Raw genomic sequence first — 26,357 nt, forward strand, 5'->3', positions numbered from 1 at the left:
TGGCGCTAAAGGTACAACATCCTCTCCCGGTACAAGGAACAGGGCTGCACTAACTTACGCTCTTAACACAACAAAGCTCTCTTTCGGCGAATAAACTCGTGCAACATTTTCAGCAATAGTTATTGTCGGTACCGGACAGTTTTATTCACCTTTGTTCATCTCTTCCTCTCTAATATTTCCGTCTATCTCAGCCTCAGAGTTAAGAATGATGAGGTAAGTGCTTCCGGTCGCCATCTTGTCTTTTTCCAGTGCTGAGCACTGAAGGGGTTTGTTTGGGATAATCGACCACGATCTCTTTTTCTTTTATAAGTTGTTAACGTTTATTGTATAAAATGTCTAAACGACATCGTTTGGATTTAGGTGATGATTATTCGTCGAGTAAAAAGAGGTCATCAGACGGGTAGGTTTAACGGTTGAACGGTTTAATGTGGTGTTGAGTTTAAATGTTGTGGGTTAAACGGTTGTCAGGCCGCGCAGCCTCTTTGTTTCAGGCTAGTCAGTCAGTGTAGATGGTTCGGAGTCTAATTACACCCGAATTTCACTCCAGTTAATACAACTTTTGAAAGTTTTCGGATTGTTTAATATTATAAAAACGACTCTAACCGGTTAATATTGTTTTGTATCGCTGGCTTAATGCCTGCAGAACACGTGGGTCTTTGCCCCGACTAGCACTGATGTTAGCAAGCTGAACTTTAAAATAAGGCGTCGATTTATGTTTATGTACGATCCACTGATTAGACTGTTCAAGTCGATATTACTCGACGTAGTGGTGTTAGTTTATGTAGAGAGTGAGAGGGACGTTTAGGATTTAGCCTACACATGATGCGAGCTAGTAATGCTAACAGCTAACTAGTAGGCTAATGCTAACTCGGCTGTTACTTTACTGTCTGCTTTTTTTTTTACTTTATTGGAAACTCTAGGAAGGCTTATGAATGTAGTTTTTTTGTTAGCTTTACAGCCAATACGACAGCTATTCGTTTTGTCAACATTATTAAATGAAACTGCATACGGTGAGTGATAACATTGAGCTAGCTGATGTGTGTATGCTAACCGCCACCCGGTATTCTGATAGACGGGTAGTAACCAATATTATACCATTTTCAGGTACATAGCAATAGTTTTTGCATTTATTTATTTATTTATTTATGAGGCAACACCAAGAAGTATTGGGTTTCGCCAACCAAGTATTAGCGTGCTAAAGCTAAGTAGCTAGTTTGCTAGTAACTGCGACAGTGAAGGAGATTCGCTGTAGTTCAGAAGGTTGACAAGTTGCTCGAGGCGCCAGAGCTGCACAATATTTCTGTTATTATCTATTTACAATTCCCAGTATTATGTGCTCAATTGTCCTTGGTGGTGAACGTTAACGGGGAAAATTATCATATAACATTTAATACTTTAGTCTGTTTATTATACACCTGTATGACAACTATATATTGTTATTGTTTCTGACTGTAGGCCTTTTGTTACTGTGAACAGTTTGTCTGCTTTCTTCTTGTGTCCATCAACTTGTAACTTTCTTCGTTCATGTGTCTTAATTAAAATTACTTTCTGTCTCTAACAACAGAATCACTGTTATGGCAGTGAAATTGAGGTTTTAAGAATCCCAGCAACACTTTCTACCAGCATCACACACACTACCATCACTGCTATGATGAATTTAGGGAATGACACAAAATCTGCAGAACAAAATGAGCTAGCCTGTACAGTGCGCATCTAAGATGACCGCTCTGTATATACCACAAGGCAGTCAGTGTTCTAAGGGGAACAGAGCAAATGAAACACTACTATGTTTTTTATATAATTATTCAGATCATTTTCAGGCTAATTCTCTATAGAGTAAACAAACTTAGTCCTTTTCAGGAGCAGTTTCAGTCGAACAGTTAAAATAATGCAAATTATTTAGTTATGTTTTTCAGCAAATGCTTCTAAATGCTGTTGGTTTCCAGATGAAGAATTCAAATGCTTTGTGATTGTGGTGAAGCACACAGAGCTCTGTTGCATGTCATTGCTGATTGAAATTCAGTGCCATTTTTGTATTTATTAAATAGCATAACTTTTTGAATTGCAAATTGTCATTCAATCACCTGCAGAAAAGACCGTGACAGAGATCGAGATGAAAGGCCAAAGGACCGGGACCGGGATCGTGATAGAGATCGGGACAGAGATAGGGAGCGTGACAGAGACCGGGAACGAGACAGGGAAAGCAAAGCTCCCAACTCTGCCCTGAATGCGAGCGTAGTGTCTGGAGGAGGGATGCTTCCTCTGAAACAGGCCGCCATCCATCAGCAGATCAACCCTTTCACCAACCTACCCCACACACCACGCTATTACGAGATCCTCAAGAAGCGTCTGCAGCTTCCTGTCTGGGAGTACAAAGAGCGCTTCCATGAGATTCTTACACGCCATCAAAGCTTCGTGCTGGTGGGAGAGACTGGCTCCGGAAAGACCACACAGGTGTGTTGCACTAATATATCAAGCAGAATCTAAATTCTAAAAGTACAGCAAATTAATTTTAGTAATATTTAGATTTAAATAATAGTATTTATTGAACTAAGCAATACTGATAAGCCAATATGTCAAACTCCTCTAAGCATAAAAAGGGAATTTATAGTAGAACTAAGTATAGTAAAACAAGCAAATAATTTAAATGCACATGGATTCCTGGAAAGTTCTGCTGATTGTTATGAAATGTTTGTATCTGACGTGGTTGCTGAGTAGAGCTGCACAAAACTAGTTGATCCCATATTGAGCTGATGCCATCCTTAAAAATATTCTTGTTTGCCGTAACCCGACCGACCCTGTCAATTTAGGACCAACTCAATTTTTTATTTTTATTTTTGCTTTAATCTGACCGACTTGCCGGTTGTAAATGTGCGTTAAGACCGACCATTTTTTTTTTACTCTTCAAACAACTAAATACAAATACAATAAAATTATATTTTAATTATAATTTTAATTTAATTATATATAATTATAATCAATTATATTTTAGGAAGTATTGTAAATATATAAATTGCCTAGGCCTACATACAATTGAAGTTGTGCATCAGATGATGTGTCTGATGCATTAGTGAAGCATTTGATGTCAATGCAGAGCCAGCTCATTCATTCATTAACCACTTCTCAGGGTTGTGGCAGATCCGGACCAATTTGATTGGAAAAGCACCTTTCGGAGCGTGATGTTGATTAGTATAAATGCACTGGTACATTTCCAGTTCTATCAATAGTTTGTTAAATTGAAGCTGTTACTACACTTAGTACTGGCTGTCAGTCAGTCTGTCAGAGCTGGGTTTTTTTTTTACAGCGGTGCAAAAACAAAAATATTTGGTCTTATTTTGTCTAAAATATCAATTAGGCTATATGAATTTTATAGAACTATTGTTTAAAGCAATCTCACACTCTGTCATGTTGTTTGACTTGCCTGTGGACTCAAGCAGTATGATCCAGTATTGCTTAAATATACAGTACATTAATTATAAAGTGCATCCTTGTTCTCTGCCATAGACAACCATATGCACTGTGCTGGTTGGTTGAAGGAGACAGCTACATGTGGATGACTAAATTATCTATGTACATCTCCATCCGCTTTTTTGCCAATAGTATAACTTTGGATGCAAATGTTCTTCCCCTGAATGAATGATTCAGAAAGCTGTAATGTTAAAGCAAATGACAAACAGCTGCTTTGATGAGTCAGAGAGCTGTCAAGTGAAGACCTGCATTCCCAGAGAAAGTGATTAGCACCCTGCAGCAAGTTTCTAAAAAAGAAAAAGCACCACAGTAATAAGCTGTTTTCTATGTTTAGTATGGAAATTTATCTACGTCATTTCTGCTATTGCCTACGTAAAAGTAGCCAACTTATCTCTGATGTTAGTCACAGCCTAATATTACCAAAACTTTATAAATGATGTTATGACTTCTACTGCAATCCTTTGATCAATGTTTAGTGTACGGGATGCTTTATTCCCTAATTCTTTTTCTCCGCTCTTCCTTGTGATGCACTGCAGTATTTTTTATTTTTTTTACTTGATAACACTGAATAGATATTATTGGAGCGAGTATACAGTGTGTGATGGTGTATTTTGTCCCTGTAGATCCCTCAGTGGTGTGTAGATATGGTGCGTGCTCTGCCGGGGCCCAAACGTGGTGTAGCCTGTACACAGCCCCGCAGAGTGGCAGCCATGAGTGTGGCTCAACGAGTGGCAGATGAGATGGATGTCATGCTGGGACAGGAAGTTGGCTACTCTATCAGATTTGAGGACTGCAGCTCGGCGAAAACCATCCTCAAGTGAGTCCATAAATGAAAAGCCTGAACAGGAAAGTAATGAACATTTGGCAGCTTATTAGAGGACATGTAGAATATGTCCCCTGTGTATTTGTGACTTGTACTGGTATTCTGGGTCTTCATTCTGAGGCCTGTATAAAACCTTTCTCTCTTAAAAACATGTATATAGTCAAATATATCCGTGCAAAGACATTTTATGCTCTGGTATATTTCTGCAACTGTATGTTTTGGAGCAGATCAGGGTTTTATGTGTGGATGATAAGAGGCATAACAAGACCCATGATAAGAGGCATAACACTGATGTAACTCTTTAGTATTTGCAGAAAATGGGCTAGCAATTTTTTTTTGTTTCAGCATGAACGTAACATTCTCTATAATCTTTTATTATATTTCTCTGTCATGGTAAATTTGTTTTCTTCTGAAAGCAGGACTCACTCAATGTACCAGGGCTCCACATGTCAAGGTGTTAGAATTTTGGGGTCTGTTAGTGAGTCACTGTGCACAATGCTTACCCATAAAGACCCTTTCTGCAATCCAACACATACAATTAAGAGCCAATGTATAAGCCAGCCCTTAGACTTGTGCAGTCTTAGTATGTTTTTCATCTTACTCAGTCTTCTCAGTGATGTAATTTTAAACCGTTCTATTCGTATTTTTCATGCTTTCTTATGCGCATAACAAGCCACAATTCTCACTTCAGTTTTGGCTCCAGTACAGAAAACAATACCAAGATGAGAGCCCTTTGGAATTGAAATGCCTCATAAGCCAAGAAAATCCTTGTTGTACTTAAAATCATGTGCTGCTCTCAGCCAGCTATTGATGGTGAAAGGACCAGCTTGTTTATTTCCAGTTGCTCTGCAACACCAGCACACTTCTTTATTATTTATTTATTAATTTTTATTAACTGGTAACACTGACTTGAGTATTTATTTATTTATTTAAACAATCCTATGGTTATAGTTACAGAACTGTGCATAATATATTTAGGGTATTTTGCCTTTTCAGAATTCATTCATTTATTGCTTTTTTTTTTTTTTTTTTTATTTAATAGGTATATGACTGACGGTATGTTACTCCGAGAAGCCATGAATGACCCACTGCTCGAGCGATATGGCGTAATCATACTGGACGAGGCTCATGAGCGCACACTGGCCACAGATATTCTGATGGGTGTTCTTAAAGAAGTTGTTCGCCAGAGAGCAGATCTAAAGGTGGGAGTGTGTGTGCAAGCATGTGTGGGTGCTTGTGTGCATGCATTCGCGTGCGAGTTATTCTGTCATTGTTTTGTCTGTCAGCTTGTGCAATCCATCTCCATTTTAGTTCCAGTTTAAGCTGGGAAAAATAGATAAGCAGATGTTTTTCGGCACCACTCTGCTTAGTGTCTGTTGTGAATGAGATGCTGTAATACGATATTGTCACCTGACCCCTGCACCTCATCAGAAGTCATTTCCTTGGTAGCTGCTTTGACCAGCTGAGCGCTGATATGTGATTCCCCTGATGTTCCACTCCACAGGAGAGCAGCAAGACTTAAAAGGAATTCTCATCATTACTCTCTGAAACGTATTATAGTGATGCATGAAAAATTTGTTTTTTTTAATTGTGTGCAAACTAAGCTTGTTCCCAAAAATCTTCCAGTAGTGACAGTCTTGTGGGCATAACCATGTGCACCGTCTTCCCCCAACCTATCTCCCCACTTTGCTGCTTCTGTGCTCTGTTTAAATTATCTCTTAACTTTGGCTGGCACTCACTAATGAAGCTCCTCTACTGCTGAAAGCCTGACATCTGTGTGGCTGTTTGTTCTCAGACTAATGCTGCTATTACTCTCAAATGCGAAAGGCCAGTCCGATTTATCAGCAGAGCTTGTACTGCCCTTCGGTCACCCCATTTTAAGGCAATCAACCCTGAGGGAGCAGTATCGTGTCGCCTTTTATGAACCCAATGTGCCAAACCGAGTTCTCATAAAGCAGATGGGTAATGACTGTTTGTTGTCAGGATCAAATCAAAGCTTCTACATTTGTTCAGGAAGTGTTAAATGTGGTCTAGGTGATGCCAAATGAACTGTGGTTTTCAACTTCTCTTATAAATTTGAAGTTAAATGTTCCTCGGTTAAGAGCAATTATGATGTCTCATGGTGCAGAAAGGCACTGAGGTGGACCTGGCAGTGTTGTATGTGAAAGGGGAGTTACGTTTTAGATAAAAAAAGTCATTCAGGGTAGATTGGACCTTGCCCACATGGCAAAAAAAATTACAGCTAAGAAACTGTTGGTTGTTTGTAAACCTCATCCTCCATGTCCTTCAAGTTGTATTATTTTAATGGACTGCAGATTTTCTTTTATGCATTTTTTGTAAACGCATCTGTACCCCACCAGCAAACCAATGGAGTGTTAATAATTTTCTGTTCTTTTTGCCTCAGGTTATTGTCATGAGTGCCACCTTGGATGCAGGAAAGTTCCAGGTGTACTTTGACAGCTGCCCCTTGCTCACCATCCCTGGCAGAACACATCCCGTAGAGATCTTCTACACACCAGAGCCCGAACGCGACTACCTGGAGGCGGCCATCAGAACAGTCATTCAGATCCATATGTGTGAGGAAGACGAGGGAGATGTCCTACTTTTCCTCACAGGACAGGAGGTAAGGCCATTTCAGTCTGGAGACAATGCATTCGATTGGGTGGTGTGCTTGCTTTTTGAAACTGCCCAGCTGGTGTATGGAGGAAAACAGGTGCTAGAAGCGATGCGTAATGATTTCAATAAATGGTCGCCTCTCGCACTGTGCAGCTTGCATACTCCGCACGATCAGTGAGTCAGTGAATTCACAGACTGAAACTTCAGCTAATAAAGTGCGGGATATGCATCGTCCAGGGGCGTTTCAACCTTGTGATTCACGCAGCAAAAAAAGCTACATTTTGTTTTTGTTTGTCTGTGCATGTCAAGTCAAGCTCTCTACTCATAAGCCTGTATAAACTTCTACGTTAAAAATGAACATATTTAATAGAAATGGATGTGATGAATGTGTGTATAGACAATGCTTTTTAAATGAGGATTAAAAAATATCTGCATTAAGTTTGCAAAAACACCATCACCCATCAGCACAGAGCTGGGATCAGTGCTGAGGTTGATATGGGGCATGGACACAGCTGGCCTTACTGCTTGGGTAAAGAGCCTGTGTGTGATGGCAGTGTGTGACCTAAATTCAGGCCTGAAATTAAGCCATTTGTTATTTTTCCTTTCTTGCAACTGATGCTCGCCCAACTGGAATGGGGAGTTAGATGGCAGGCCAGAATGATAAATATGGTCACAGATGATGGGTCAGCAGTGTCCTGCTGCAGTTGTCTGCTTTTCATATACAGTGTAGTCCGTAAGTATTTGGACAAATGATGATTGTCATTCTTTTAGTTCAGAGAATCAGCCCTTTCCCCCCTTTGGGCATTGTTTATATTTATTCCTGACCATTGTGTCAGTTCATGCCATTTCAGTCAAATCTTTTAGGCTTGATTTTGAAAGTGTGGATCTGAAGAAACTTTTTCAGATATTTTCCACAGTCTAGGTGGATTTTTTTTGTGACTGCATCACAGCATTTTAGAAAAGTGTTAACGAAATGTAGAAAAATTTATCCAGAGAATGATAATGGTGATGGAGTGCTTAACTAGCCAACTAGGTCTGTTACATGACGTGTTAGTTAATATGTACCAGTATTTCTGTACTGTTCCTACACACTCAAAATTTTGTCCTGTTTTGCATGATGCATAGTTTTAGTAGAAGTAGGTGAGTTGGAATGCAGCAAAAGTATTGGTTTTATTTCTCATTTCCTTTTGATAATTCGTATCAGTCTCCCGACCGGTTTAGTTAGATTGCTCAGTAAACTTCATTAATTGGGATCCTACTTAAAGAAATTGTTCCACATTATTAAGTAAATCACAGTTCTCAGTTAAACTGTGCAGTGTCTTTCAAAAGACATGAAAACAACTGATATTGTGCGAAAACTACATAGAGCTCATCAAACTGAAATAGATCTGAATGATTCAGAGCTCAGATGAAGGTGTATTAAGGATCTTGAGTCTGTGACCTTTTGGGGACTTTAGCAGCTTTAGGGGACACCAGCAGCCTTAGAGTACGGCAGCTGTGCATAAAGTTGCATTTCAGTCACTCCTAACCAAAGCTCACAGACAAATGCTTGCAGTGGACTCCGAAACACACACAGACTAAATTTCAGACAGTTACATTCACTGATGAATCCCATGCCAGATGGATGGAGTTGCTGAATGGCTACTCTGTACCCTCTAGACTGCGTACTAGACTGCATCAACAAGGAGGTGGCAGTGGGATTATTTAGGGCGGAATATTGGGAAGTGAGATGGTGTAGGGTTCATGAAGGTGCCAAAACAACCTGTGCCTTATATGTGGCATTCCTAAATGATCAAAAAGAGGACAAAAATCATTCCATGGCATCCATCATCCCCAGACCTCAATCCTACTGAGAAGCTGAGAACATACTTAAGAGGACAGTCTGAGTGGGTGGCAGGCTCTATTACCCCACAACATCATTCTGAAATGAAATGCTTTACCTGGACTTGGGTCAATGAACGAGAGAGTTGTTAGTTATCTCAAATTTAGTAGCGAATATTTGTTTATTTATTTTGAAAGTTGATCTGTCCATTTTTGAGTTTATAACTCATTGAATGTTTCTCATTTTTTCTCTAAAAATCTATGAATGTAGGCATGTAGAAACATATCAACCTTATATCGAAAACTATATTTTTGCAGTAGAAGTGTTGAACTGTTATCTGATCTTTAAATTGACCGTGGCATTGTGACCGACATCCTCTCACATATTCTGATTAGAACCCCATTTAGAAATGGATACTTGTTATTTTCTCAGTGTTAAACAAGCTTATACAGATGAAAATCTGTTATTTGTCTAACTGCAGTGGCTTGAATTAGTCCCAAGCCAGCTTGCATCTGCTCCAGCTAATTTGCATCTCCACTGGGCCGATTAAAAAGAGAGTTTCAAGAATGTTTATACAGAATAGTAGTCAGTGAGCTGGTGTTGGTGCTGTGTCCCAGGTGCAGTCGCTCTTGTCGGGCACAGCCTCCTGTACATCTCCCTTGGTGCCAGTCCTTCTGACAGCTGCTGCATCCCCAGATCTAATGGTCTATTAATACTTTGGCTAATTTGATCAATCAATTCACATTTATCCTGTCCCGAGCTGCCATGGAAAGCCTTTGATTAAAAGGCACATGGCCACCAACACTATTTACACACACACATTGTACCCCTGGGAGTAAATCTGTGTGTGCTAGGACTACCACATGGCCCCAAAGCTGTGCTCGTATATTCGGTATAACACTAATGCTAGAGCCAACATGGGCTGAATAATAATTTGCAGCTCTTTACTCTGTGGTAGAAATGAATCTGTGGGCCCTCCTCAGACATTGCAGTCAGTCTCTTTGATCAGTCTTGGAAAATATAGATTAGTGAAAGTTGCTTCAGCTTTATTAATTCGCTCCCTGTGTGTGTTAGAAGAAATCCTACTATGTGTTTGGCAGCAGATCCGGTACATGGTCAATTCTTCCTTGCCAGAGTTGCTTGCAATGCATGCTTTAGCCTCAGGATGGTGCTAGTGTATAGGCAGTAGTTTTCCCCATCCTCATCCGAGAGCCTTATAAGGGGTGATCTTTATTTTATGTGTAAACTAATTCTTGACCTGACTAGGCCCTCTGACTACTAATGCATGTGAGGAATTGATTTCAAATGAATATAGTGTTAATGTGCTTGAATACAACTGGTTAATATTGTTGGTTACTCAACAGAAAGTGTGCATTACAGGCAGCTTATTGTCCATCCACTTGTTTAGTCCATAAAAATGCATATTAGGTCTTAGAACCATTTCACAGTTGATTACCTCAGTGGTGTTTGTAAATCTTAGCATTAGCTGTCAGATTTTGCCGGTTCCTCAAGTCCCCTTTTGTGTGTGAGCCTACTATGTCTGCAATGTTTGCCCTCACTTAACCAATCCTTTGTGACTCGCTTCTGTTTATGCACCAGTGCGGCATTCTCATTTCACATTACCCTTACTACATTACCATCTGGAATAATGAATCCTGTGTGTGTGTCCGTGTCCATGTGACTATTGCTTTAGACAGCAAAACCACAGGAAGTTCATCCAAGCAGCATGCTCTCCAGGTTTAATTTTCTCAGCCATGTCACAACTGGCTCGCAAAGTATGCTTGATCTAAAGCGCTGAAGCCCCACCACAGTTTGTGTTGTGCCTCTGGAATCTGTTCCAGGACAAGTTAATGTGATTCTCAGTGGGAAAATGGAGGTCAATAGGAGTTTAAAAAAGCTCAACAAAAATCAGCTGCTGGCTCGTGCTACTTGGGCATCAAAAAGCTTAAAAATGAATACTTAATTCTGTTTTATTGCTAAAGGCAGGTTTTTGTTGCTTTGGAACCAACGTATTATTATTATTATTATATTTACTACTAATGATGCATCCTCTTCTAACTTTCAGGAAATCGACGAAGCCTGCAAGCGGATCAAACGGGAAATTGACGACCTGGGCCCTGAAGTGGGTGACATCAAAATCATCCCCCTTTACTCCACCCTACCACCACAGCAGCAGCAGAGGATCTTCGAGCCTCCACCACCTCGCAAGCCTAGCGGAGCTATTGGAAGAAAGGTAAGTTTTTCGGAACACTGCCTTTCTCATTCTTTCATTATGAATAAGTGCGAAATGGAAATGGTTGGTTAGCACATAAGAAACTCTCAGAACACTGAGTGGTGCTAGGACATCGTTAAAGTCCCGTCCTTGCCCCAAGCTTTGGTGCAGCATTGACTCACAGCATATGTTGTTTTTGTCAGCATGTGATTCTCTTCTCTAAAATAGCTGAGCATTACTCATGCAGTCTTAGCCCCTGGATCTCGCCGTCAATAGGTTTCACCCCTTACACCCCTTGGCGCATATCCATCCCAGACTCCCCCTCCTCTACTTCTGATAAAATGCCCAGTACATACCTTTACTTTTTGTCAGTTGGTTTGTAATTTACTGCTCTTTCCATTTTTTTTATTACTACTTATAACTCCACTACATATGAATTTTATTGAATCTAACCGGACCGCTTGTTATTTGTTTTAATTCATACCACTTTGCCCCAGCTGTATCAGTAGCCATCCCTTCAGTTCTGTTCTCCACACCTTCCTTTGGATGTGTATACTGAATCACTCTGGTACCTTGGCCTCTCGCTCTCTCTCTCTCTCTCTTTCTCTCTCCCGCTCCCTCTCCCCCCCATTGCTCTTCTTTGTTTCATGTGATCTTTTCATCTTTCCCAACCATGTCCATGTTTACAGAGGTGCAGAGTTTGCGCTAGTTTGATTGCCCGTAAGCCAAGGTTCTGACTGCGTTAAAAGTTCAAACATTACCCGGTGTTTGCTTAGGCTGTTCAAAGATATGTTGACATGAAACAGCAACACGGATACACCGGCAATCGTATCATTGCACTGGCCCTCCTGGGATGCAAAGCCACTCTATCTTGACTGGAATATGGGAAAAGAAAGGGGAAGGGCGCTTGTTGATGAAGCGTTTGGCAGAACAGGGGTGCCAGCAGTGCTGTAAATTGGCTCAGTCATAAACGGTCCCTTCCTTGGCCCATAAACCCAGACTGAGACTTTGAGATGACAGCAGTTCCACCCACGCCCTGGTGATTTCTTGAAGGTGTCTGACTAGCCTTGTGGCATTCAGGTATTATTTTGCTGCATCCTACCTCGTCTGTCCCCGGTTGCATAGAGATGAGCTCAAATTACCTTGTTAAAATGTCATCTTGTCAGACCCTCTGGCATACGTTGCCCACAATGCAAATCAGCCCCCTTTGGTGATAGTTGGAGACGGTGTGTGGTTGTTGTCTGTAGAGCACCTGTGAAGGAGCCTAGTGAACAGTTCTGTTCCAAATGCAACAGATTTTTATGGGCCTGGTGTGCAATTCCTTTTTAAAGCAGTCTAAATTTGTGCAGATCAGCACCAGGAGGATTATATGCAGGGGATTGTGGAAATGTCATTGGTTGAAGTGAAATTGTGGAATAAAAGGACAGAGACATGAGTGCCAGTACATGCGATTTTGTTTTTGTTTGTTTATTTTTAAATTATTATTATTTTTTTTTAAACTCCACATTTCACTTTTTCCTTCTTGTAGCCAAGCTGTTCGGCCCAATGTGAGGCACTCGTTCCCAATTTTAAATTGAGTTTAATTTGTCAGTATGGCACCTTCCCTGGTGATGTCAGTGAAGGATGGCTTGAATTAGATTGTGTCTCTGTCTCTCTTACTGGCTAATAACCCAGAAGTAACATCCCAGTATGACACCCTAATGATATTACTGATGAAAACTCTTCTTAGTTCAGTTTTTGGACATGCAGATCAGAACCGGCATACCGTTCTTGACTTCGTAAAATGGAAGCTTCCAGTCACTGGCATTGAATTGATACATGTGCTATGTGGGTAACTATGTGGGTAAAAGTATGTGCCCACCTGTCCATCACATCCTTATGTGGTTCTTCCTCAAACTGTTGCCACAACATTGTAAGCACACAGCTGTATAGGATGTCTGTCTCTGCTTTATGTTACAATTTCCATTTACTGGATCTATGGAGCCCAAACATGTTCAGCACCATGGTGCATAAAGAGAACTTCATAAAGACTACCTAGGTTTGTGTGGAAGAAGCCTTGACCTCAAACCCTCTAAACACCTTTTGGGATAAATTAGAACTCTAACTGCATACCAGGCTTTCTTGCCCAACTTTATTAATGATTGTGGAGCTGAATGTGCACAAATCCCCAACACTCAAAAATCTAGTGGATATCCTCCCAAGAAGGGTAACATCTGTTATAGCTGCAAAGTGGGAACAAAATCTGGAATGGGATGTTCAGGAGGTTTGGGAAGATTGACGATGGTATTGGGAATTCACTAATGGATTTCAACTATCATGATAGCCAACAAGTTGAACAATTTAAATCTCTGTTGGGAAGCAAGGTCTCTGCAGCTCTAAGATAAAAATAGCACAGAATATTGTATGTTTTTTTTTTTTCCCTCAGCTTATTTCGTCGCCAATATGTAACATTAAAGCCTGCTGTCTAACTGTCTACAAAACATCTTTCTCTGATGTCTTTTCCTGTCCATGGTGCCCGACAGATAATGAATGTCCTGAATGTCTTTACTTGCAAAATTGAACTAGGTTTTAAATTTAAAAAAATGAAACGGCGTGATGTTTCTCAGGGCACCTTCATTATTCAGTTCAACACGGCACATGCACATACAGTTTCTATAAATGTACTTAACTTTTATATTGAGCTTAGTTACAACAAATAATGTCTTGCATTTGTTTACAATCCTGATCATAACCACATTCAGGTTCTTTTTGTCTGCCGTAATGATATACCATTAGGTATGTATGGCCACATCCCCTCCGTTTGTCCTCTCAGGGCCACAGGTGATATTGTCGTCAATCGCAGATTGTTAGTGGACATGATAGCATGATTGTGTTTAACAAATGACCTCATGAGCCTACTGTTCAACAAGTCCAATTGTGATGGACCACAAACCTGATGAGAGTAGATTGTAAGTTTAGTAATATAGTCATAGTAATCCAAGGGATCTTATAGAAATTGTACATATATAAATATATTATATTTTTTCTCTACATTTTAGTTAGATTAGGTACAGTTTTTAGTTTTTGCTCTGTGTTCCAGTTTTCATAACGTTTTGGAATCCTGCCTGTGGGTTGAAAAGATACAAAAGGTTGCTAAAGTCATTTGTTTTATCGTACTTTTTTTTTTAAAAGATTGATGGAGGGTTGGATAGGGCAGAGGAACTGATCTGGAGAATTTTGGAACATTTAGATTGAAGCCACTCAAGTAAGATATCGCACATCTTGGCCTTATGCGTTCAGCCTCAGCCGCATTTGTTCCAGACCTATTGTATGTGGATCATTGAATCCATGAAGATGCAATTTCTCTACACCCTATGGGTCAAGGACTGTGAATCAGTGTGTGTAATAATTCAGTTGCCTTTGATATCCAATTTATGCAGATGCACCCACCTTTTATATAATTTCCATGTCTCCCTCTCTAGAATATTTTAAGATACAAGAAGCCTTTTTCTGTCAATCTATGGAAACACATCATTAGACGGCTCTGAGCATGCGTTGATGGTTGTGGTCATCGCTCTTTCCTTCAGTCACCCAGTCCTGATTGTTAATTGCAATTAATTAATATTATTGCATACATCATTAGTTGTTTGGCCAGATCATTAATTCAGCCAATGTCAGATCTGCACTGTTTTTCGGAAGAGGAGATTACAATAGCGGTTCTCCAGCGTGAGCAAGAAAGTTCTGCATGACTAATCCAGTGCAGCCTAAAATGCATCAGTGCTCTTATGGAACGGGAACATCTACCAGCAAGACACAGAGCGTGTGAGGAGATGCTGCTCTCTTTCTCTCTCTTCCCCTCGTACACACTTCTCTCTGCTCCAAACATTTGTATCAGTGCTGATGGAGAGACCCACAGGGCGATGTGACTCATTTGATTTCTCTGTCCTGATTCGGCTGTCATGGACAGACCTGCAGACCTGCTTCAGTAAAATAAAGCCATCTAAAAGTGGAGGAATCTTCTTTCACTTCCTTGTTCACCTTTCCTGCCCCCTTATTTGCTCTTTTCAGTGTATTTGTTTGCTCTCTATTAAATTTGAGAAGAAAATAAACGTTGCAGCTGCCTTTATTCCTGCGAGATGCTGAGTGTAAAGCTGACAACGAATCCCCAGAGCTTTCCAACCTGTATGTAAGCTCCGTTTTGCCGTTTCCAGGTTGAGTTATTTTTCCTTTTTCGAAAGCTGAAGCTGTTTTAGCTTTGAATTAGGTTTTGCCTTTTGGCCTCAAAGCACCACCTTCGTCGTCTTAAAGAATATTTTTATATTTTCATTTAATTAGGGTTCTAACTTTGTGAAGTTTAGGAGCCTTCCTCCTGTTTGTCAGTGTGACAGATTTTAATTTGGCCTTTTCTGTTTTGCACCACATTGTGATGTGCATGCTGAGAACACCTCAGTGTGCATGAATCATCTACCTCTGTGTTACTTTGTTTGTCCAATGTGCCAGGCTTCTCTGAAGCAATTTATATCTCAAATCCCTGCTACTGCCAGCCTCTTCTCGGAGCTTTCTTTCTCCTCGTGAACAGATGCTTTGTTGTCTCGCCATAATAAAGATGCCAGCAGTCTCCAGCCCGGTATGTTGCTATATTGCACGCAGGGGCCACATGTACTCTTAAACCAAGTGCTTGATTGAATGAACGTGAGTGAGGCCTGGTTTATACTGGGTAATAGCAAGAAGGCCAGGGCATCTTCTGAAGGCTTGCACCAATGACTGCCATTGTTTTTGAACATATGAGTGTCTACACCAGGGGGCAGTGTTCATGTACCAGAATGGAATGCATCAACAAAAAAAAAAGGCAAAATCTTAAAATATAATAATGGAATACCCATCATGTTTCTGAAAATAAGTGAAAATCTAACATTGCATTAACAAACAGAATCCAAAACAATTTGCACTGTAACCTTCTGTAAAGCAGCTTAACTAGGAAAACTGTTACTCATCAATTTACGGTTTAGAATTCATTGAAAATGTCATTTTTTAAGTCTGTATTGTCTACATTGTCATTCCTGGTAGTACGTTAGTAAAAAGTAGTGTTTGATTCTGCGGACTGATTAAATCAGTTTTTATAACGACAACTACAGCTGTTATAAAGCTTTACGTTTTATTTTCACAGATGCCGCAATATGTGGTTTTCTGTATATAAATTCATTCTTTTATTCATGATTCATAATTTATCACGTGAAATAAAGGAATGGAAACCCTATAGAATCTCACTCGAGCTGTTAAGTTATAGCCTTCTGGATACAAGAGTTTTATTATAACAGACGTTTTATTACAGAAGCCACCCTGAGAAACCGAAAGCTTGAGTAGAGAAAACACTCTTGTCAGATCAGTTGTGAAACCGTATGAGTGTGATTTGAAATGCATTCCACTCTCCTGTGATGGGACCAAATGTGGGATTATCAAAAAGTTGTGCTCTGTGCATTCCCATAAACCCAGAAGTATAAACCAGCAGCCTGGCATGAATCATTAAAAATGCCAGAGTTGGGCAGCTTCAGCGAGCACCAAGCTGTGTCCAGACATGTTTTCCTTCCCAAAGCAGGGGCAGTAATGACTCTAGACAGGTTATGGGAGGTCATCACAACACACCAGCATGCTTTTACAATGACTGAGAAGAATATGGTGTTAGCTGGTGTTGACCGTTTGGTGTCACTGCACATGAATAAACAGCATTTGAAACGTTGATGGTGATAAAGTGGTACACACTTAGATGTTGGCATACATTTGTGATTTGATCTAATCCTTTAGATCGATTTTTTTTTTTTTTTCCTCCCCCTGCGTGTTTTGTAAAGTTGTGAAAAAGCTGACACTGTATTAGACAGTATTCAAGACCTAGTATATCAAACAGGGTTTCAATGAGCCTTTTTTTGATTGTTGCAGTCAAAAACATGCATTGGTGAAATTACAAGTAAATTATTCATATCCTACCAGTGAAGACACGCATGCAATTACTCTCCGTGATGGCTCTATTCATGTGACTTGAAGCGGGCTTTACCACATGATGTATGTTGGGCCAAAGCTGCAGCCAATCTGTATTAATTTAGATTAATTTAAAAAATTCAGAAGAGCTTGCGATTTTTTTTTTTTTTTTTTTCTGTTAATTTCTGTGGTTGCGAAATGAAAATGTATTCTAGGTCCAGATGTTGTTGTGCTAAATAAGGTAGTAATAGTTTATAAATGTAGAACACTTTTGACTCTGTCTCAATGGAAAGTTATTTTTTTAATACCAGTGTTTGAGATTTGATGCTAAATACCAGGAAACGTTCAGCAGATTTTCTCAGAGCTTTTGTTCTCTTTGTTCTGCATTGTGCTCCTACAGGTCGTAGTGTCGACAAACATTGCTGAGACGTCGCTGACCATTGACGGTGTGGTGTTTGTAATCGATCCTGGCTTTGCCAAGCAAAAGGTTAGCCACCCTCAACTTTCATTGTCCTTGTTTAATGTCACCTCATCATTTGTTTCTGTTGCCTCAGAAATCCCCCTGATGAATTCAGTGGCAGTAGAGATGGAGAAGCTAGTTAGATATTCTGCTGTGTGTCATAGTCTAGTAGCAGTTTGAAGGATTGCACTGGGACTCTGCTGCTGTCTCTCACACATTCAATTTGTTGTCTCTGCACTCCTTGCACAGGTGTATAACCCACGCATTAGGGTAGAGTCACTGCTAGTGACGGCGATCAGTAAAGCATCAGCTCAGCAGAGGGCAGGAAGAGCCGGGCGTACGCGACCGGGTAAATGCTTCCGCCTTTACACGGAGAAGGCGTACAAAACTGAAATGCAGGTAAATAAAGCTTATATTACATTTGCAAAAATAATATTGCCATAAATTTTAATCCTATGCTCATAATGAAATGTAACTGAAAAGGAGCCTAGTAGCTATTATTTTTGTTCCTGTTTATATCACAGCTGCTTGGTCTTTTTGTTCTTTCTTTATCTCTGGGGTTTGCAAACTTTTTACACCCAGGTTCCTCTTTGCAAAATGAATTCCACAGACCCTCTCAGGACCAATATATTATATAAACACAATCCAGCTATTCAAATATTTGGCTCGTTATAAAAATATGTGCAGAAAGATTTTGACAGGTTTTCTTTTTTTATTTTTCTTTTATTTTTTTAATTTATTTTTTTTTTTATGAACATTTCACATGTTTTTGAGGTTGGGTTTTGATTCCTTTTCATTCAAATCAAATACCTGCTCATATAAGTATCTCATATAATTAAAAAACATTGATGAAGGTGGATTGTGATTCCCAACACTTTTAAGAATAAATTATTGACCCCTGGGCTTTGCTTCATGGACCACTGCTTTGTACAATATAACATGCATTAGACTCCTCATTTAATGTGGTCCATGGTCATTTACATTCTAAACACTGAAACCTTCAATTGTGCTGCAAATATTGCTTCTTAATGAAGCGGCAAACCTTCAGTGTGTTTCCATTTCATAAAAATGCCTTGTTTATTAAAACGCACTTTTTATTTTCAGAATACTTTAAATGTAGTAATTACATAATGACTAACAAGGAATTGTTAACCAATGGGCCATCATTACCCTAGTGATATTTTGGTGAACCTAAATAAAACGATGCTGTTGCTAGTGTTTGTGCTTGTCACCATTTACCATATTTTGATTGGAAAGATTCTGAACATGCAGCAAGGGCGACCATCATGTCGTTATCACTACTTACTCACTGACTAAGTCCTTAGTCCTGCCAGATGGCTTCATTTCTTTTTCTCTAGCTAAATTGATAACTAGCCGTACTGAAAATAAGACGTCCTGACAAATGGCCAAGTGAACACAGTCTTCATCTTAAATAGTGTAATTCTTCCCTGTCGCGTGGGGCGACAAAGTGAATTTTAAAACATGTTAAATAGCTCCTCAAACGCGGCAGTCTCGGCTCTCTTGACACATGGGAACGTGTTAGTGCCTGATGGGAGACCTTGACTAATTCATTCTCTTTTTACTGTCTTTTTCTGCCTCTCTCCGTCTCTCGCGCTCTTGCTGTTCTTACAAGGATAACACATACCCAGAGATTCTCCGATCCAACCTGGGCTCTGTAGTGTTACAGCTGAAGAAGCTTGGTATTGATGACCTGGTGCATTTTGACTTCATGGATCCACCAGGTACGTAAAGTAATGAATGCACTTGCTGTCTTAAATGAATGCTATTACGAACTGAAAGAATGCTTTCACGTTTTCTTTGCATTGGTGGCATTTATTTAGAATCTGAAAATCTCTTCAGCAGTCTACGATATGGACTGTTTGTGTTTTTTTTTTTTCCCCAGTCCTAGATATGATTTAAATGAAGAAAAAAAAACATTTCTTTGAAGGTTGGTGCATAGTACAGTTGAAATATGTTCGCCTGTGAAAATCTCCCCAAAAGCACAGCTCGGTGCATAACTTGCATACTTTACATACATTCACAATACAAGTCAGTTTCTGTTATAACGTTATCAAAGGTTGCTCGCTCACCAGACTCTCATTTTTTCCCCCCTTTCTCTGTTTCACTGTCATATTACAGTGAAAGCACCTAGTCCTCTGCTCTAAAGCCTTTTGCATTGTTACAAGACTTAAACCGAATCATATTGAATGTGGTCAGAATTGAATCATTAGTTAACTGAATCTTTGCTTCTTTATATGTATCGTTTTTGTATCGTACACATTTTGACATCGTGCACTATGCGTAGTGATGTGGGTTGTATCAGTTGAAAGAGGGAGATCACAGCAGTAAAGGGGTGTAACAGCTTATGCATAAAACTGTGCTCCCAAAATAACACAACACCCCGATTCATAAATAAAGGTATATCTTTAAGATTCGAAATTTGTATTTAAAAATTTTCATGAATACTTACTGTTTTAAATGTTATTCAGTGCATCGCATTCTTTTAATGCTAGCAGGAGTATAAGAGGGAGATTGCTAGGAGAATTGTGGGGCACCACATCACTTTATGATTATATATACATCCACAGATATAGCTGTACTTTTCTGATGGAATTTGACTTTCCTGACTAGGCATTGAACATTTTTCTCTTGGCACAGCTTCTATGCTGCTAGCTCTGCTTTTAATTCTTCATGATATAATCAGACATGAAATTGGGGTGACTGGACATTTCTGTCTAGGTTGAATCAATCTCGCTGGGTTCTTGGTGAGTCAGTCTCCCTTAGGCTGGAAGCAAGCCAGAAGCTCCTTTTTACAATTTTTAATGTCCGTGTCTGTTTAAACCATGCACGTGTTTTTTCTTTCTTTTTTCTTTTTGCCCTGACAAAATTTGAACCCACAGCTCTAGAAACTGAATTCCTTTTGACCATGAAATTGCTAGATGATCATTATCCTGCCTTCTTGCCTCTTTGTTCTTCTACCTAAAGTCATGCTTGTTAGGGTAATGTAAATGTTGTAATAAAAATACAATATTGCCGGTCATATTTTTCCCCTGAAATCGTATCGAAAAACCTTATTGACCCGATGTTGGAGCTCTACCACCTCTTTCTCTTCACTCTGTAAACACCATCTTCCTCTTCCACTGGAATAAAGGTTCCTTTTGCTAAGTTTGTGAAACAGGAATTTCTAATGTTAAATAATGCCAAAGTGAATCGTTTGCTCAGTGATATTTGCTGAGAGCTCCTGCTCTTGCTTTATATGCAATATATCTCTCCCTCTCCGTTTTGGCTTTGGGTGAGCAGTTGGTAGTTTGTTGCTGCTGAAGGCACATGGTGGATAGATTTTTATTTTATATACAATTTTATACCATCATTTCCATCTTGGATACTTTTTCCATGAATGTAGATTTATAGAATTAAGCCAGCACATAATTGTTTATGCTTTCACCGTGTGTATGGTGGGGGGGTAAAGTGTGTTCAGTATAAGCGATCAATACCAAGTCTTAATAACTATCCAACAGCTGCCTTTTAAGAGAGAAATCTTTCCTGACTGACTGACTGCCTGTAGACCCTTATTTTTACCCCACCAATTTTCACTTAACATGCAACTCATTGTTAGGCACTGCTTCTCTAGAGCTAAAGGTCAGTAATTGAATTTTGAGGTGTGTGTGCATTCGTATGCTTTAGTTTGGTGTGTTACTAGTCATGCAGTGGCTTAGTATGATAAGCACCTGTGTGGCATTTTGGTCGTATATTACTTTATTTATTAGTAGTAATCTCTCTCTTTTTTTTTTTTTTTTTTTTTTTTTTTTTTTTTTTTTTAGCATATTTTTGACTCTTAAAATAAATGTCTAAATCTCAAGGGTTCAGTCGCTTCAGAAGTGATTGTGAAGTAAGAGTCCACTGGCGTTAATGCAGTAAAATAGAGTAGAGATAGAAGTTAGATTTTATGAAGTCAAGACGAACTTTATTTAAAGAGGACATTTTTAACAGAACAGAAAGTAAACCAATTTTTAAAAAGTTCCTCCTAAGCTTAATAATAATAATAAAAAAAATAGGCTGAGGGCTAGTTTTAAATCATTAGTGGTTTAACAAGGTTAGGCTATGACGAGAAGGTGCTTAAGAAAAATTCATTTATTGGACTAATATGAGGATATAACTTTAGTCTATCATAGTTATGGTTTTTAAACTGTTAACTGTCTTAGCAATTGTAGCATTTTTATTGGTCAGTTATAATTAAGTTGGTAAACATTAGCAAGCAATTGTTTTAGCTCTGAGATTTTAAAAAGGTATTACATGGCTATGCATTGGTGTGTGTTAGCTTAAAAAAACTTATTCACTCAGTCGTTGAATAGCCACAGGATATTTCAGGGCATTTTCTTTTGACTTTAACTCTTCTCAGCACCTGAGACTCTGATGCGTGCTCTGGAGCTGTTAAACTATCTGGCAGCACTGAATGACGATGGAGACCTGACCGAGCTAGGCTCTATGATGGCAGAGTTCCCTCTGGACCCTCAGTTGGCTAAGATGGTCATTGCCAGCTGCGAATACAATTGCTCCAATGAAATCCTCTCTATCACCGCCATGCTATCAGGTAATATACACACAGCAGTGTCGGTTTGACTTGTTGGAGATTCATGTCCACGTGTCCCATTTTGGACAAATTGTGGTGTCTTGTATGGTAAAGACCTAGAAGAGCTACGTTGTATGTTTTGTGTATGTGACTAATTGCAGGAGATTCTCATATTTCACTTCCTCAAAGAATAAAATCTATTGAAATCATGAACAATTGTATTTGGCCAACTTGGAACTTTACTCATTTAACTTACAAGGTAACTTTTAAACAGGCCTTGGTTAATATATGCAGAGAAAGAAAAACATTGTAAATAATGTGTGGATTCAGTGTGCAGCTGTAGTATGTAGATGGTAAGTGTTTCCAGATCCTGATGAGATGATTTCAGGGTGTGTTGAGTGGAGGGGTGGGGGAGAGCAGGGAAAATGAGACACAAAAAGGCTTTAGGTGAGCGCTTCATTAGTTGGTAAATCCTACATGCCTCTTGCATTTTGCATAAACAGTCCCTATTTGGGTCTAAAATTAATTCAGCGTTTGATCCAAATTGATACCATTTCTAGAAGTAATTCAAGTTTTTATTTAGATTTATCCTTGTTGATTATACTGAAATGAAAGCCCAAGTTTGAGCGGTTTGCGCTCTTCTTTGGTGAAAGTCTATCTTGCCCTGATTGGGATGGTTCTGGAGAAGTTTGTAAGAAGCTGTGCTTTATCTGCTGCAGCCAAAGTCTCTGGAACGTCCCCCATTAAAGCAAACAGAAGTGGCGTGTGCTCTCTCTCCCTCCCCCTCCGTGTAGCATAGGCTGTGCCATGCTCTAGCCTCTCAACTAGGCCTTGTGACCTGTTTGAACGAGTGACTCATGCCTATGGGCGGCTATGTTGGGGCCCATACCAACCTTGTTTAGTCCCACAGTGCTTTGTGCGCCCCACCGAGGCCAAGAAGGCGGCTGACGAGGCCAAGATGAGGTTTGCCCACATCGACGGAGACCACCTCACACTGCTCAATGTGTACCACGCTTTCAAACAGAGTATGTACCACACACGACTGTTAACACTGCTATTTTTCTTTTACTTTTGAATAAACTGTTGCCTTTAAACAGTAAAAAGAGTTGTTTTGTAGATTTTTCAGATGCTTAAGCTGACATATATCTTTTAATTCTTAGTTTTAGTGAATATAATGGATAAGTTGCTGCTCTCCACCTAAGAGCTTTATATCTCCAAAATCCATCAGTGTCTTGACTGTGACATGACATTTTGAATATGGGTGCTGTGACTGTTCAGATCTCTAGGTCACTGGAATGAGCTACGTAATTACTACTGTTGTCTTTTTTCTCTTTAGACCACGAGTCAGTGCAGTGGTGCTATGATAACTTTGTGAACTACCGTTCGCTGATGTCAGCAGATAATGTGCGGCAGCAGCTCTCGCGCATCATGGACCGTTTCAACCTGCCACGGCGTAGCACTGAGTTCACCAGTCGTGATTACTACATCAATATCCGCCGTGCGCTGGTCACCGGCTTCTTCATGCAGGTGCGTGTGGATGTTCAGCTATAGGTGTAATAGGTAGTCTTTTAAATTCCCCAAAAACTGTGATTTTGTACATTTCTTTATATTTCAAGTTTAATTTCTGTTTAGAACCAGAAAGTTAGCATTTACTGAATAAGGAATAGGTTAAAACCCTGCTACAAGTGCATAGTCACTCAGGCCTGCCATTATAATGGATAGCTCTCTTTCAAAGTGTAACCATTTAAGCATATAATCAGAAATCAATTCAGTTTTTTAGCCTGCTGAAGGAAAATAAATGGCATTTTTAATGGGCCTGTCTCCAGAAGGGCTGCCTGAAACAAGTGACCTGACTAGTTAAATTACTCCATTAATATCAAAATATTTGTCAACATTAACCTTTACTGGCAAGACAAACTTGTGCCTTGGTGTATGAATTACAGGGCGTTCTGTCGTCGACGTCTTTGTTTGCCCTGGGATTTTTATTGAGACAGATCACCCTGTTTAATCTGCACATTCTTTGCTGACTGTTTAATTGGCTTGTGTGTGAGAGGGAGAAAGAGAGAGAGAGAGTGGGGGGGGAGCATTTATGCGTGTGCATACATGTGAGCATGAGATTTATTTGTTAATTTGCTGCTGTTGTGTTATCAGGTTGCCCACCTGGAGCGTACAGGGCACTATTTGACAGTGAAGGACAACCAGGTGGTCCAGCTGCATCCGTCCACCGTGCTGGACCATAAGCCTGAGTGGGTGCTGTACAACGAGTTTGTGCTGACCACCAAGAACTACATCCGCACCTGTACAGACATCAAGCCTGAGTGGTAAGCTAAAAATCTCTGCTGCTTGTTTCATATGTGTGGGGTGCACTTTCTTTGCTGTTTGTGTATTTATGCCTACAATGGAGAAAGTAATGGATATGGTGCACTAGTAATCCCTCGCTAAGTTCCTCATTCTACAGTTGTTAGCGGGTGTGCACTGTCCAGTGTGGATTTTTTATTTATTTTTTTAATCTCTATCACTGAGAAATGCAAGTAGCCAAAATGTGTAACCTACATCAAATTATTATATTTGTCACTTTTATCAAATTGTAAGCTTTGTGCTAGTTTCTTTAGCAGGTTAAAGCACATTATCTGTACTATGTAACTATGTACACTCCTAAGAGATGCCAACAAATCCTATTTTCTTTTTATATCATTTTGTTTAAAACACATACGATGTAATATATGAACAAGATGCTTTATCTTTGTGCATCAGGTAGGGAGTATTAACTAATTGTAGTAAGGAATTAAGGTGTGACCAACAAAAAAAAAACCCTCACCAGACTGCACGCTAAGTAGAATTGGTCTGAGGAACCATTTTAGCCAGTTGGTTAGATTTTGTCCCACGTCAGGCCTAATTTGCATGGTGTTTGAACTACACTTGTTACTCTTAGGCTTTATCACTTGCTGTTGTTGCTGAACTCTCAGCTCCACGTCAAGCATATACCTAGAAAATGAACGGTCACCTGTCTCTTTGCTGTTTGCTCGTGTGAATATATGGTAAGATTGGTTCTGACAACTGAACAGTATGGCTGGTTAAACAGTATTGTTCAGCTTCAAGATGATATGGATAATACAGCACAGGAACATTTTATTTGCTGAGTGACACGCAGAAATTGTGTGCATGATGGAAAAACTGACTAATTATTTCTTCACCACTCTAACAAAGAATTTTTTTTCCCAGGCTGATCAAATTTGCTCCACAGTACTACGAGATGAGCAACTTCCCTCAGTGTGAAGCCAAGCGGCAGTTGGAGCGCATCATCGCTAAACTCCAAACTAAGGAATACACACAATACTAAACGCCCTGGACGGCATAAAGGACAATATGAAATTTAAACCCGCAGCTGTTCATGCGGATTCTTTCAGCTCTGAAAGTTGTACATTGTCATCATGTCAACATTTAGATTGTCTTTTTGTTTTTGTTTTGTTTTTCCTCCCCTACCCCCTTGTTTCAGTTTGTTGTTAAAATTATTTTTATAAGGATATTTTCTTGCTTCCATCTCTTTGGCCACTTGTGATATTACACAGTGTTCACTGTAGACGCAAATGATCGGTTTATTTGGGAGTGAATGCTCAACAGAGATACAGACATCGACCATTTTTATGCATGATCATTCATGTGAATGTTGACATTCCTTATAGACGTTGCAAACTTTTACTGAAATGTAACTGAGTAGACAAGTTCTTGTTTATTCTGTTAAGGAAAACTTTGAATTCAATAAAAATATTGATATCAGCTGTTGATCACCCATCTGATTCAGAGTATACTTTGGTTGTTCTGTTTGTTGTTTTGTTTCAGTAAGATTAGCATTCAGCCTACAAAGAATGTGTTAGAATGGTTAATGTAATTAGACAAGGGTCTTATTACATGTAATTAAATGTAAGGATTCCTTCATACTGACCACTGACTAATAAAAGCTGATGAATTACATTGTTTCAGGAGTGCTAAAGTTGGCATATCAATCAAATTCGAAATGTTAGTTTCTGGAAAGTGTGTAGACATCATGCTACCTCCACAAAACCACTGGTCAATTTATTTCTATTTTTAGCTGGAAACACAATAGAGTTAATGGATAGAGGTGAGATTAATTAACTTAGGGAACTAAAATGGGGAAACTCCTCAGCGGTTATTCCTCCCATGAGCAATAGTACTGGAAGCTCTTTTGGAACAATCACCCTTATGTACATTCCAGATTAAAATAGCCCTTACTTTTTCTTTCATATCCAATTATATTTCACAAAATTATTATTAAAGGGTCTGACAGATATTCTTTATTGAGTGGCCTGGATTCTTTTCTTTTCATTGTATGGTCTCTGACAATGGCCTATAGATAACTTTACTTTTATCATGTAAGATGGTTGGTATGGAGGAAGAGTGTAGACTGGGTGTAAT

General features: G+C 39.4%; 1 protein-coding gene across 2 annotated transcripts; it reads left to right on the forward strand.

The window, feature by feature from the left end:
- On the forward strand, nt 1–25,700 carry dhx15 (DEAH (Asp-Glu-Ala-His) box helicase 15). 2 transcript variants are annotated; one of them, XM_060874402.1, is made up of 14 exons: nt 1–213; nt 2,091–2,454; nt 4,092–4,285; nt 5,334–5,493; nt 6,696–6,914; nt 10,795–10,962; nt 17,294–17,380; nt 17,603–17,752; nt 18,987–19,095; nt 21,753–21,944; nt 22,826–22,948; nt 23,260–23,450; nt 24,075–24,244; nt 25,146–25,700. In XM_060874402.1, the coding sequence occupies exons 1-14, from the start codon at nt 206–208 to the stop codon at nt 25,261–25,263; spliced, it is 2,253 nt and encodes a 750-aa protein (XP_060730385.1). In that variant the 5' UTR covers nt 1–205; the 3' UTR covers nt 25,264–25,700. The 2 variants fall into 2 exon arrangements, with proteins under 2 accessions (XP_060730385.1, XP_060730384.1); XM_060874401.1 differs by lacking the exon at nt 1–213 and adding an exon at nt 237–400.
- Nucleotides 25,701–26,357: the final 657 nt, after the last annotated feature.

This window comes from Tachysurus vachellii, chromosome 7, assembly GCF_030014155.1.
Source record: "Tachysurus vachellii isolate PV-2020 chromosome 7, HZAU_Pvac_v1, whole genome shotgun sequence".
NCBI lineage: Eukaryota > Metazoa > Chordata > Actinopteri > Siluriformes > Bagridae > Tachysurus > Tachysurus vachellii.